This window comes from Equus caballus, chromosome 11, assembly GCF_041296265.1.
Source record: "Equus caballus isolate H_3958 breed thoroughbred chromosome 11, TB-T2T, whole genome shotgun sequence".
NCBI lineage: Eukaryota > Metazoa > Chordata > Mammalia > Perissodactyla > Equidae > Equus > Equus caballus.
In genome coordinates, this window is record NC_091694.1 from 47,379,102 (window position 1) to 47,391,243 (window position 12,142).

The 12,142-nt window shown below is 46.6% G+C and overlaps 1 protein-coding gene across 1 annotated transcript in view; it reads right to left on the bottom strand.

The window, feature by feature from the left end:
• SHPK (sedoheptulokinase) overlaps positions 1-12,026 on the bottom strand; it is a 28,630-nt gene extending 16,604 nt beyond the window's left edge. Inside the window, exons 1-2 of the mRNA XM_070226451.1 lie at positions 11,614-12,026; positions 5,944-6,085 (exon numbers count right to left, since the gene is read on the bottom strand). Coding sequence (XP_070082552.1) covers positions 5,944-6,085; positions 11,614-11,781 — 310 coding nt within the window. The 5' untranslated portion in view covers positions 11,782-12,026. The remainder of the gene's footprint in view (positions 1-5,943; positions 6,086-11,613) is intronic.
• Positions 12,027-12,142: the final 116 nt, after the last annotated feature.

A 12,142-nucleotide genomic window follows, 5' to 3' on the forward strand; every position in this document is an offset into this window, starting at 1 on the left:
CTCCTCTGTGACATTCTATGGGCCCTTTCAGTCTAGGGTGTTACATCCTATTTTGTCAATTATGGGAAAATTTTCTCCATTAATTCTTCAATTATTTCCTCTTCCACCACTTTTATTTTTCCTTTTCTGGGTCTATCATTCAGAGGCTAGTTCTTCATTTTGTACCCTCAATATCTCTTAGCTTTTCTTTTACATTTTCTACTTCTTTGTGCTTTCCTTCTTCCTTCTGAGAGATTTCTTCCATCTAATCTTTCATTCTCTAATTTGTTTTGAAGTTCTATCCATTCTGTTATGAACCCCATCTATTAATTTCTTTATTTCAATTATATGTTTCAAACTTCCTATTTCTCCTTGGTTCTTTTTGTTTTCTTCTTATTATTTCATTGCAAATATCCTCTTTTAACATCTTTTAGTATGTATGTCAAGCTAATTTTAAATTCTTCGTCTGTCCATTCTAATAGTTTTGCTTCTGATAGAATCGCCATCAAATAACCCAGCACAATATTTTTCCTATGAGACAGTTATGCTCTTCAAATGTTGTCCTGGTCCACGAGCTCATTTTGCCCTAGAGTGATGGCTACTCTGTCAGGCAATGTAAATGGGCCAGACCTCAGTCCTGCCAGCCACAAGGGGCTGGGGAGGATGGATGAGTCATGAGGTGGATCCACAGCTAATCTATCCCCCCGCACCACAAAAAGTCTCCACAAGTCAGGGCTTCCCCTCTGTCCCCCAGGAAAAAACAATGCCATGAGGGTCCTTAGATCACAGGTCACCAGCCCTGGGTTTTGGGGAGGGACACCTGCTTTTCTCTGCAGCCTTGATTTTATTCTGAGTTCCTGTAGGTGTGGGGACAGGCACTGTTTGCCCGCAGCCATGGCAAGCCAAGGGAACCAGCAGTTCCCCTCCTGGTTTATCCTCCCACAGGCAAAGTTGGCTGCCTCTTGCCCCAGACCCAAGCCATCAACCCACACACCCCAACTCAAAACAACCCTGTCACCCCTAGCTTTCTCACAGTGTCTCTCCTTTCCTTTGTGTTTTTCTCTATGGTTCCTCTGAAACTGATCTTGGGGAAAGAGTCAAGCTAGTTCATCAGTCTTGGTGATGACTGTACCTAGAAGTCTAGAGGTAGAAGTCACTTATAACTCTGTCTCCTGGATCCTAGTGGCTTTCCTGCCTGTGTGTTGACTTTACTTTCAGGCTAGTAGTGAGGAAAACGGTTAGGGTTGTGTGTTGTGGGTGCTGTGTGCATATGCTTGTGTGTATTAAATGAGTTAACACATGTAAAGCACTTAGAACAGTACCTGACACATAGTGAGCACTCAGCTAACATTAGTGATGATGACAATGATAACGAACCTGTACCTTCTAAACTCTGTCCAGGGCAAAGACTTTCCCAGCAGCCTTTGAGAAAGAGAATACACTCCTTGACATATCTTTTTGTTAGCTCTTCTCCTCATACAAGGGATATTTCCCACACCTCCATGCAACATAAATATAACCACTGCAGCAAAATGGGAAAAGAATGTTGACATTAAGTGCCAGTTGAGAAAAGTTATCAGCAATTGAGAACACTCCAGATCTAAAGGACGGAGATGAGAATGTGGCCCCACCGCAGAACGGTGCCCGCCACGAAGCAGGGCCAAGCCTCACGTAAAACTGTTTCACGGCTGTGTCTCATCTCAGACCCCAGATTTGGGAGCCAAGACCATTATATTTTCCTATAAATTTGCTCATTAAGCACCAAAAAAAGAGACTTAACTGCCCCTCCTCCCTTAGTTCCAGGCCATGAAATATCCATCCGTTCATTCATACATGCATGATTGAAAGATATATTTACTGAGCATCCAGTATGTATAAGGCTCTAGCTCTAGTCCCTGAGAACACAGTGGCGAACGGGGAAAAGTCACCGCCTTCATGAAGCTTCTATGCTAGGACTAAAGAACATAAACAAGCAGATACATAATACAAGCTACTTTCAGTTGCTGTGAAGAAATACACAACAGGGTGAGAGGAAAGAGGGATGGGTTGTTGGAGGGTGATCAGGGAAGTCCTCTCCGAGATGACGCATGAGGAGGGACCTGAATGGAGTAAGGGAGTGAGCCGTAAGAATATCCAGGGACCGTGCTGCAGGTAGGTGGAACAGCCAGGGCAAAGGCTCAGAGGGATCTTGTCAAACTGTGGTTAGCGTCCCTGGCCAGGACCCGGAGAGTAGGGAGGTGTGTTACAGGAGCACAAACTTGAAGTGCATTAAGTTTCACCTGCGGACGTGGGTATGGCTCCCCCGCAGAGTAGTCTACCCTCACAACTACATTTCTACCTAAATCTAAAGCTGGATCTCTGCAGCTTTTTTCCAACCCCTTTGCCTGATTCCAAAACTCTTTTGATCCTTTATTTTTTATTTTCGGACTATCATTTTCATTTTGTTTGTATTATAAAACAAATATACAGTTCTTACCACATACCAAGTATTGTTCAAAGCACTTTAAAAATAGTAACTCATTTAATCTACGTAATAGCCTTATAATGTAGCGTGGAAATTATCCCCATTTTACACATAAGGAAAATGAAGCACAGAGAAGTTAAAAAATTTTGCCAGAGGTCACAGAGTTACCAAGTGGTAGAATCAGGATTCAAATCCAGGCAGTCTGTTCCAGAATCTGGCCTAATGGATATTTTTTTTCACTGTTTTTTTCTTCCTTCTTTTTTTTTTTTTTGCAAAGAATTTACAATTTTTTTTATTTTTTCATTACAGCAGTGATAAGTAAATGCATTCTCAATATAAAATGTTCAAATATTACAGATAAAGCAGAAGGCCTCCTTGACCATTCCCACCTGAGTCACTGTTAGCACTTGTTGGGTAACCATCTAAAGTTTTCACACTCACGCAACATGTTTAGTTTTGTTTGGTTGACTTGGGTTGGGTTTTGTTTTATTTTGTTTTTGTCTACTTTTTAAAAACAAATAGTACTATACTGTACTATACTATGCTGTACTGTATTTATTTTTCTAGGGGTGGTTTTTATCATCCAACAACAGGTTCTGGAGTTCTTTCCTTGTCAGTATACATGAATGCACCTTATTCTTTTTTAACTACTGCACGTCGTTCTACTTCACGGGCATACCAACATTTATTTAACCATCCCCTGTGGCTAAATGTCATAGTTTCACTACCATAAACAAGGATGCAATGAACAACCCCAACTAGGCCTCCTCGTGCACGTACTTATTAAAGTACTTTTCCTGAGCAGATCCCAATAAGTGAGTTGCTGAGTCACAGCAGCTGTCTTATTTTTAATAGGCCCCGCCAAACTGCCCTCCAAAACGGTTATGCTAATTTACATTACCAGTAGAGCAATTTAAAAGAACCAATTTTCCACCCACTTTGCCAACTCTTGACATGATCAAACTTTGATTTCTTACAATCAGTGGGTGGGAAATGATTTCTCATTGCTGTTTTCAGCTGTGCTTCCCTAATTACTAATGACATTGAGCGTCATTCCATATGCTTATTAGCCATTTGTATTTCCTCTTCTAGGAACTGCCTGTCCTATCCTTCGCCCATTTTTCCAAAGGGCCATTTGTCCTTTCTTTCTTATTAGTTCTTTACATGTACCCACATTCATCCTTTGTCTACTACACACTAGCAAATATTTTCTCCCAGTCTGCTGCTTCCCTTTCAGCTTGGTTTTATGATCCCCACTTCTCTCCTGCTATCACTGAGTCTGAAAATGGAATGTGGAAACAGGTGTAACCACAGGCCTCTCAGAAGACACTAGTCACTCCCTTTGCTCTCCAGCTGGCTCGCCTGTGCCCTCGTGGAAGCACTTAGCTCTCTGCTCGGGTTACTGGTGCCCGTCTGTGTCGACTGCATTGAGTGTGCCCAGGAAGGTGGGGGCTTCATCCGCTTGTTTCTATGTCTCCCATGGGACCCGGCACAGACCCTTATATATTGTAGGTACTGAAACCAACTGAATTAAGGCCACCATTAAAAGCAGAACAACTTGATCCCGAATATGATTTCACTCAACTTTGGTAAGCTGGTATCATCATGGTCAAAGAGTGGCTCTCCTCTTTCCCAGAAATGAAAAACAAAACAAGAAGGCATGCGGGCTGGCTCAATGAAATATTAAGCAGCTCCCTCCAAGGCTAGGGGCGATGGTTTGTGTGGTTGTTACAGAGTCCAGGAGACGGGCAGAAAGGAAGGCACGTGACCAGACCACAATCATTAGATCTCTACTGTCCTCTTTGGGAAGGGTTTTAGTATTAAAAGGACATTTATTCTCATTAATGCAAAATTAAGGAGTTTAAAAAGCTTTTACAACCTAGACTCCCTCTGAGACGTCAGTTCCAACACCCTAATCGGCCTTCTGCTCCTGCTACTGCTTGGAGCCAAGCAGCTCCTTTGGGCCCAGCTGGCCTGACAATAGGCAGACGTGAGGGAGGAGGGGAGAGAGCGAGCCTGTGCTGGCTTCTACTGTTACCCAGGCCCATCCTGAGGACTGATCAAAGGATGCATCACCAGACACCAGCCACACTGCTGAAAGGCAAGTGACCACTCTCTTGGCCCGGGGGACTTGGAATCACTGGATCTCCAGGCAGAAAGGGGCGAATATAATGCTCAGATCCCCTTAGCTACAGCCCCCAAAAGTAGCCATCCATCCTCTGCTTAAAATGTTACCTGCAGTAAACTGTTGACATTGCTGAAGCTGGGAGATGGGTGTCAGTTCATAATACTGTTCTCCCTACTTTTATGTCTATATAGAATTTTTTATAATTAAAAAAAATTGGGCTGGCCCAGTGGCGCAGCAGTTAAGTTCACACATTCCACTTCCGCGACCCCGGGGTTCGCCAATTTGGATCCCGGGTGCAGACATGGCACCGCTTGGCAAGCCATGCTGTGGTAGGTGTCCCACATACAAAGTAGAGGAAGATGGGCACAGATGTGAGCTCAGGGCCAGTCTTCCTCAGCAAAAAGAGGAGGATTGGCAGCAGGTGTTAGCTCAGGGCTAATCTTCCTCAAAAAAAAAAAAAAATTTTAATGCTTGCTGTAACAGAAGCTCACAACTCCTTCCTTGGACACTCTGTTGGGCAGGGCCTCCCTTCACTGAGCTATCATGTCCTCCTCTAGCTCTGATCCTCCCAGAGGACTTTAAAAGCTCAGTGTCTGAAGTCAGACAGACCTGGATTCAAAAGCTGGAGTCACCACTTGCTGCCACATGACCGTGAGCATATTATTTTAACCTCTCTCAACCTCAACTTCTCGTCTGCACAATGGGGACAGCAACGTAACCTACGCCATAAGGGTATTGGGAAAGTTCCATGAGATCATGCAGGTAATGTGCTTCGCCCAGCACCTGGCATGTAAAGTGCTCACTGCTGTTTTACTGGCTTATTTCTCCTCCAGGAGGTCAAACAGAACAGGTCACCCGCCTCGGCACTGTGGCAGACCTCCTGATAGAAGACAACCAACGAAACGGTGCTTAGCAACTGAGCCTATAAAAAGGACACGCCCTGGAATTTGAAAATCACAGACATCTGTGATTATGTTCAACAACAAACACTGTGCCCAAATTCAAGAGTTTCCTCTGTGTCCCGGCATATGCTACAGCTACACTAATCCCTTGGTTGTCGCCACTGATGCTCCAAGACACTGACACAGATAAAGAGAAAGCTGTGGAAGACCCACTCCACTGAATCCCACAGAGAAGGAGAGAGAACGCACTCTTTTCCCTCTCCTGCTCATGGATAACATGTGAATGGAAAGCTCGCTCACTCATTACACAGTTGTACAAGACAGGGTGTACACAAAACACGAGAGGCAGCATGTGCCGTTTCGTTCCCAGCGCAGGACAACCTGACCCTTTGCAGAGAGCCCTTGGCAGCACTTTTCTAGGTGCACAGTGACTGTTAACAGCATGTGATCACCCCCGCAGCCCTGCATACCTTGGCCTGTTTTCCAAAACATGACTCCATGCATCTGTCCTGACACTCCGATGCCACAGACTTTCCGGAGCTGTTCCCGGGGAAGGGCAGTAAGGCACTCGTTCAGGGCTTGGATGATTCTACTCACGTCCTGCTCCCGCCCCTGGAAACAGAAAAGGACACGTTGGGCAGGGACACACAGACAGGGAGGGGGAGGAGGACAGAGGCCTCAAGGGACTTCCTGGGTGATGGCTGCCCAGCTAATTCTACCAGGGCACTTCTAGGACCTACTGACCGGCCTCAGGGTTGAGACGTGGGACCGAGGGTTCTCCACACCTCCAGCAGCGCCAGGGGTAGGAACGTGGGGGGCAAGGTTCCACTCCCCTCACAGGTGAGGCGCTGCTGCAGATGGGGCTCAGCAAATGGCCCAGGCTCTGCCCTCCACTGCAGGCGAGCCTGAGCTGAGAAAACCACTGCCCTCGCCCTACAGGAATCTACGGTCTAGCAGGGAAGACAGAAAAACACAAGAAAGACCATACTGAAAGGAGAAACAATAAGGGTCCTTGGCAAGGCACACAGAGCTTTGGGGCAGAAGGATGGAACACAGCAGGGAGCAACCTGGCAGGAGAGGTGCAGCCGAGAAAAGCCTCACGCACTGACGCCCTCTTGGGCCTAGTTCACCCATCTGGCAAACATTTCCAGTGCCCTGAGGGCCAAGCCCCGGACTCAGACACAAAAACCCATCTAGGAAAGGCAGGCAAGGAGAAAGCCCAGGGGACACCAGGGCACAGCACCAGCGGCATGAGCTGTGCAAATGGGTGGTGGGAGATGCAACTGGAAAAGAGGAAAGGCTGGGGCCCCACTGGCGGGCCTTGAACCCCACGGGAAGGGGCTCTTCCAGCCCCATTGGCAAGCCTTGAACTCCAGGGAGAGGGGCCTGTAATGGGAGCTCCTGGAGCTTTCTGAATGGGAAAGTATCATCATCAGACTTGTGTTTTCAGAGACACGTTGGGCAGTGGTATAAGCTGCACAGAGAGAGACAAAATGATGGTGCAGACAGATTTTCTGGAGATGGGAAAGATTTAAGAAAGTCAGGACCATCTTTTCCTGATTTGCCTTTTCTTCTGACTTCCTGCCTCCTTGATATCTCTAGGCAGAATAACCTTGAAAGATAAAGTCATGAGAGATAAGCAGAAGGTAATCACATATGATATTATTATTGGTAAGAGTTGAGTGTTCTTAAGCAACAAGAATATGAAAAGAATGCAGGATTTGGAGAAGTTCAAAGTCGTTGGAGTCAGATGGGAAAATGCATTTAGATAGCTTAGAGCTAAAGAAATGCCAACTCCATGGGGCCAGCCCTGTTGCTGAGTGGTTGAGTTCATGCACTCTGCTTCAGCAGCCCAGGGTTTCCCCAGTTCAGATCCTGGGCACGGACATGGAACGGCTCATCAGGCCATGCTGAGGCGGCATCCCACTTGCCACAACTAGAAAGACCGACAACTAAAATATACAACTATGTACTGGGGGGCCTTCAGGGAGAAAAGATGAAAAAAAAGATTGGCAACAGTTGTTAGCACAGGTGCCAATCTTGAAAAAAAGAAAAAAGAAATGCCAACTCCAACCAAGCAGTACATCCAAATGGGTGGGAGGTACAGACTAATAGAACCTCACAAGTAGGCAATAACGTGACCAAACCTAAGAAATTTGGGTTCTGTGACTACCTCTGCTTTTAAACTATGAAATCCCGCTTAGAGACTAGAAATAGGACTCCAGAACCCCATCCCATCCCAGTAAATGCCTCTAATCAGTAAGAAGTCTCAATAAGCTGAGGTCATCACAAAATAGGCACTTGGGAAAGCGACCCAGATGACATAATTGTTTTCCTGGTGAATAAGTAAATTTCAAAGTGGAAAAGAATGATATTATGTGATTAATATCTGTGCTTGAAGAATCTTTGGGTGTTTGGTATTTTAAGTAAACTTATATGTTTAAGAGAATTTGGCCTAGGTTACCTTCGTAACTCTAATTTAAAATGTGAAATTGAGTAACTGATCTAGATTTGTGATTATAAGTTCAAATCTGTATTTATAAAAAGATTTGAAACATATAAGAACATTTAAGGTCTATATAGTTATACATTTAATTTATTAGATTTATAAGAATTATTTAAGTATTCTGAAAAGATTTAGGTCAGACAACTGCAGTATCTAAGAGAGAAAATATATTAAATGTATAACTGTAGTTTAAAATATCTAAGGCATTTGATTAACTAAAATGGGATTATTATTCAAAGGTCCTCAAAAATCACATTTAAAATGTTAGACTTACAAATGGAATAAGCTTGATTTAAAAGCTTAAATAAGAACTAGGATTCCGGGGCCGGCCCCGTGGCCGAGTGGTTAAGTTCGCATGCTCCATTTCGGCGGCCCAGGGTTTCATTGGTTCGGATCCTGGGCGCGGACATGGCACCACTTGTCAGGCCACACTGAGGCAGCGTCCCACATGCCACAACTAGGACTCACAACTGAAATAAACAACTATGAACTGGGGGGATTTGGGGAGAAAAAGCAGAAAAAAAAAGATTGGCAACAGTTGTGAGCTCAGGTGCCAATCTTAATTAAAAAAAAAGAACTAGGTTCTGAATTTAACAAATTGACTACTTATTTTTATTCCAACCAAAGTAAAATGTTTCTGGCACACAAAAATCACCTCAAGTCACAAAATAAACATATATTTAATAACAACTAGAAGGATCCATGGAAAATTCAGAAAAGAAGAGAAATGTGGCTTGGCTCTTAATAAATGTCTGATCTTTGGAAAACTAAAAAAGCTTATGGTCTTGGAAAAGCATCTGAAGATTGAGGCCTCAGGCTACTTGCTTCCTTCCGGGGGTGGGGAGGGGCGCGGTGTAGTCCTCCCCTCCTTGGAACAAATCCATCACTTGCCCCATCAGCCTGCTGGCCTTGGTCAGGGGCAGTTCTTGGCTCCTAACAAGCATGAACAAAAGAGCAGAAAGAAGGATGGTGAGGAAGGGGAGGGGAAGAAGGAGTGAAGAGGGAGCACAGAGCCTATTCCTGAGGGGTGTCCACGCAAAATAACCAATAACCATTCTATAGATGAAGAGATAGGTAAATTTTACTTAAGCCAGGGTGAGGATTATAACCCAGGAAGGCAGTTTCCACAAGGGAAGAAAGCTGTCTGCAGAAGCATGGGTTTCAGTACAGTCTTAAATCTTTTTAGAACAAAGAGTATACATTAAACATGCCCAGGATACACATTCATGAAAGTTTCAAAGAGGTATTCAGTCACAAATTAGCAGGTCAACATGACCACTACGTCAGGAAAGGGACTAACATGGGCATTACCCATAGGCGTGAGACGGGAAGCATGCATTCTTAAGAGAGGGCATTCTTTAATGGTTAAAGCAGATGTCCAAGTGTGTTTGACAGGCCATAAGTCAGACTTCTTTAGTTCAAGTGGAATTAGTTTTGAATCAGAATAGTTACCCCATATTCTTCAATATGTGAAAATCTCTTGTCAGGAGGGAGCCTCAGATCTTAACAAGAGTCTCTATACAGGAGAGACTCTGGATAGGGACAGTGAAGGAGGGAAACAGGCCGGGTGGCAGTGAAGACAGGGAGGCAGTCAGTGTTGAGCATAACTGGAGTTTTAGTGGTGAGTATGATGGGGGAGGAGCTGTTGGACAGACAATGAATATGCCCACAGTGTAACAGGAAAGGCTCTGCCCCCAGGCCTTGGTTCAGAACATCAACTGGTCTACATCCAGATCAGATCCTAGAACTTTAGATTTGAGAGAACTTTGAAACTCATTCAATCCTCCTCCCCCATGCCCCTTTTTACAGATGAGGAAACTGAGGCCCAGAGAGGAAGAACTAATAACTCAAGAGTCACAGAGCTTCCCTCAAAAGTCCTGATATTTTAAAATTGCAAATACCTAAAAGCCTGACCTTCGCCATGGCTGCCAAGCTTGACCATGGTGCACACAATACTTCTAAAGTGTGACAAATATGGACATGAAGATTTCTATAGATCAGTGGTTCTCACCCCAGGGGTGATTTTTGTCCCCTAGGGGATATTTGGCAATATGGAGACATCTTTGAGAGTCATAACTGGGGAGGAGGGTTCTACTGACATGTAGTGGCTAGAGGCCAGGGATGCGACAAAAAATCCTACAGTGCGCAGGACAGTCCCCAACAACAAAGAATCATCCGACCCAGAATATCAACAGTGCCAAGGCTGAGAAATCCTGCAACAGATGCAATTACAGTAACGCTGTTTGTCCCAGAACACAACACACACGTGGAGGATGCAAAGCGGGCTGTTACTAGTCTCCCCTAAACCCCTTGTTAGGCCGGTGTGGCGCGCTGGGTGTGCCTGTAATCCCAGAACAGCCTGCTGAATGCTGGGGGAAGTGGGGAAAGCAGTTTGCAAGAAGTGGCCCTATTTAAGAGAAAAGCCTAAAGCCACCCCTTGTAATCCTGGCTCTGCTGCTCAGCCCCACAGGGTCAGAGCTGACTCTGCCTGCATTTCACAGTCCATGAAGTAAATCATCTTTCTAAAATGCCCAATGCCCCAACCAAACTAACTTTGAAAGGCTCTATGAAAATGCAAAGTGCTCCTGAAGTCCTTATCCTCTGAAGTGCTTCTCAGCAAGATGGACTCTGAACCCTAAAGGACTGAGCCCAGATATGAGGCAAGAGCTTGTGAAAAACAAAGCTCTTGGGAGTGGGGCTTGGCTCAGAAAATCGAGGTTTGTGGCTGGAAAGGAGCACAGAGGTTACGTATTTCAACTGCGAGAAGAACAGGCTGAGATCTAGAAAAAAATCGAAGTTACACAGAAAGTTCCTTGATATTAATTTCTACTGTCAATTAACTGAACATAGAGAGACCTTTTTCAGGGAATTAATGGAATCCAGCTCTGAAGATTGACATCCGTTCTGAACCCACATCTCACAGCAGAGCCCGCTGTGATGAAATTCTCCCTTTCTATCTTGTAGCTTTCACAAGACACTAGTTATAGTATGGAATTATCCATCTGATCTTTTTTCCGACATTTCAGTCGACTTATCTCTCAGTGTCTGTCTGTCTGTCCTGACGTCTTTCCTCCAAGGTGTCTGGGGGACTTTCAGGGCTGGGGGACTTTTGCTGACCAAGTGTTTGAGTTCCTTGGTCCACATTCCGCTCCCGCGAGAGAGAAGCATGAGAGAAGAACGGGTTAGGCCAGCTCTGCATATGATTTCCGGAGGAAAACCTAGACTCTGACCTGGGGAACAAACTGAAATCCTAAACTTGAGGACACTGGCAGCTGTGGGGAGCAGAGAGAGGCCTAAAGTCACTCCATATCCACAAGGAGAGCAATTTCACGCAGGTCCGGGTACAGAAAGTGGAGGGCAGAGAGCACGAGGATACAGCGCCATGGGCAAGGCTCCTAGAGGCCAGAGAGTGGGGAGATCGGTGCCAGCAGGTGAGAAAGCTCCTGGCAAGGGGCCTAACGGAGCAAGGGGAGCTGTACCAGGCAGACAGAGGTCAAGCAGGCTGGAGCAGTCAGGGAGACTTCTTTGAGGAAAGGGGGCGGCGGGGAAGGGGGGTGGTCAGAGAGGTCTCTGAGGAGCAAGAGGGTCGTCAGGAGGATCCTGGAGGCGGCGCGGCCCCAGGGCGCTGCCTCACCTGAGGCCCGGCCGCCGCGCTCTGGGCCGCCGCCTCCGCCCGCGCAGCCCGGGCACAGCTCGCCAGTACCACGAACCCGGATGGATCGCCGGGCGCGGCCTCCACCAGGGCCGCCTTCACAGACGTGGTGCCCAGGTCGATGCCGAGAGTGACCCGCCGTGCAGCCATGGCCGCGGGGACCCCAGGTCGCGTCTGCTGCGGTGGCGCCCCCTCCTGCACACTGAGCCCGGGACAGATAACCGGGGCGGAGCCTCGCCTGCCGCTCCTGCAGCCACATGCAACATGCCGGCAGCTCGTCTTCCCATTGGTCGAGGAAGGCGGAGCCCCGCGCACCCCTCGCGGCGGACCCGGCTATAGGCGGAGAGGCGGCGGAAGGCGGGACCTAGAGGGCCCAGTCCCGTAGACAGGAGTTCTAGGATGGTGAAGCGCTGTCCCGGCCTCGCTCGCCAGAGCCGCGCAGGGTTCGCCGACAGGCGCTGGCGGCTTTGAGGGCGTCTGTGCCCCTAAAAGTGGCTTAATCCTCCCTCAC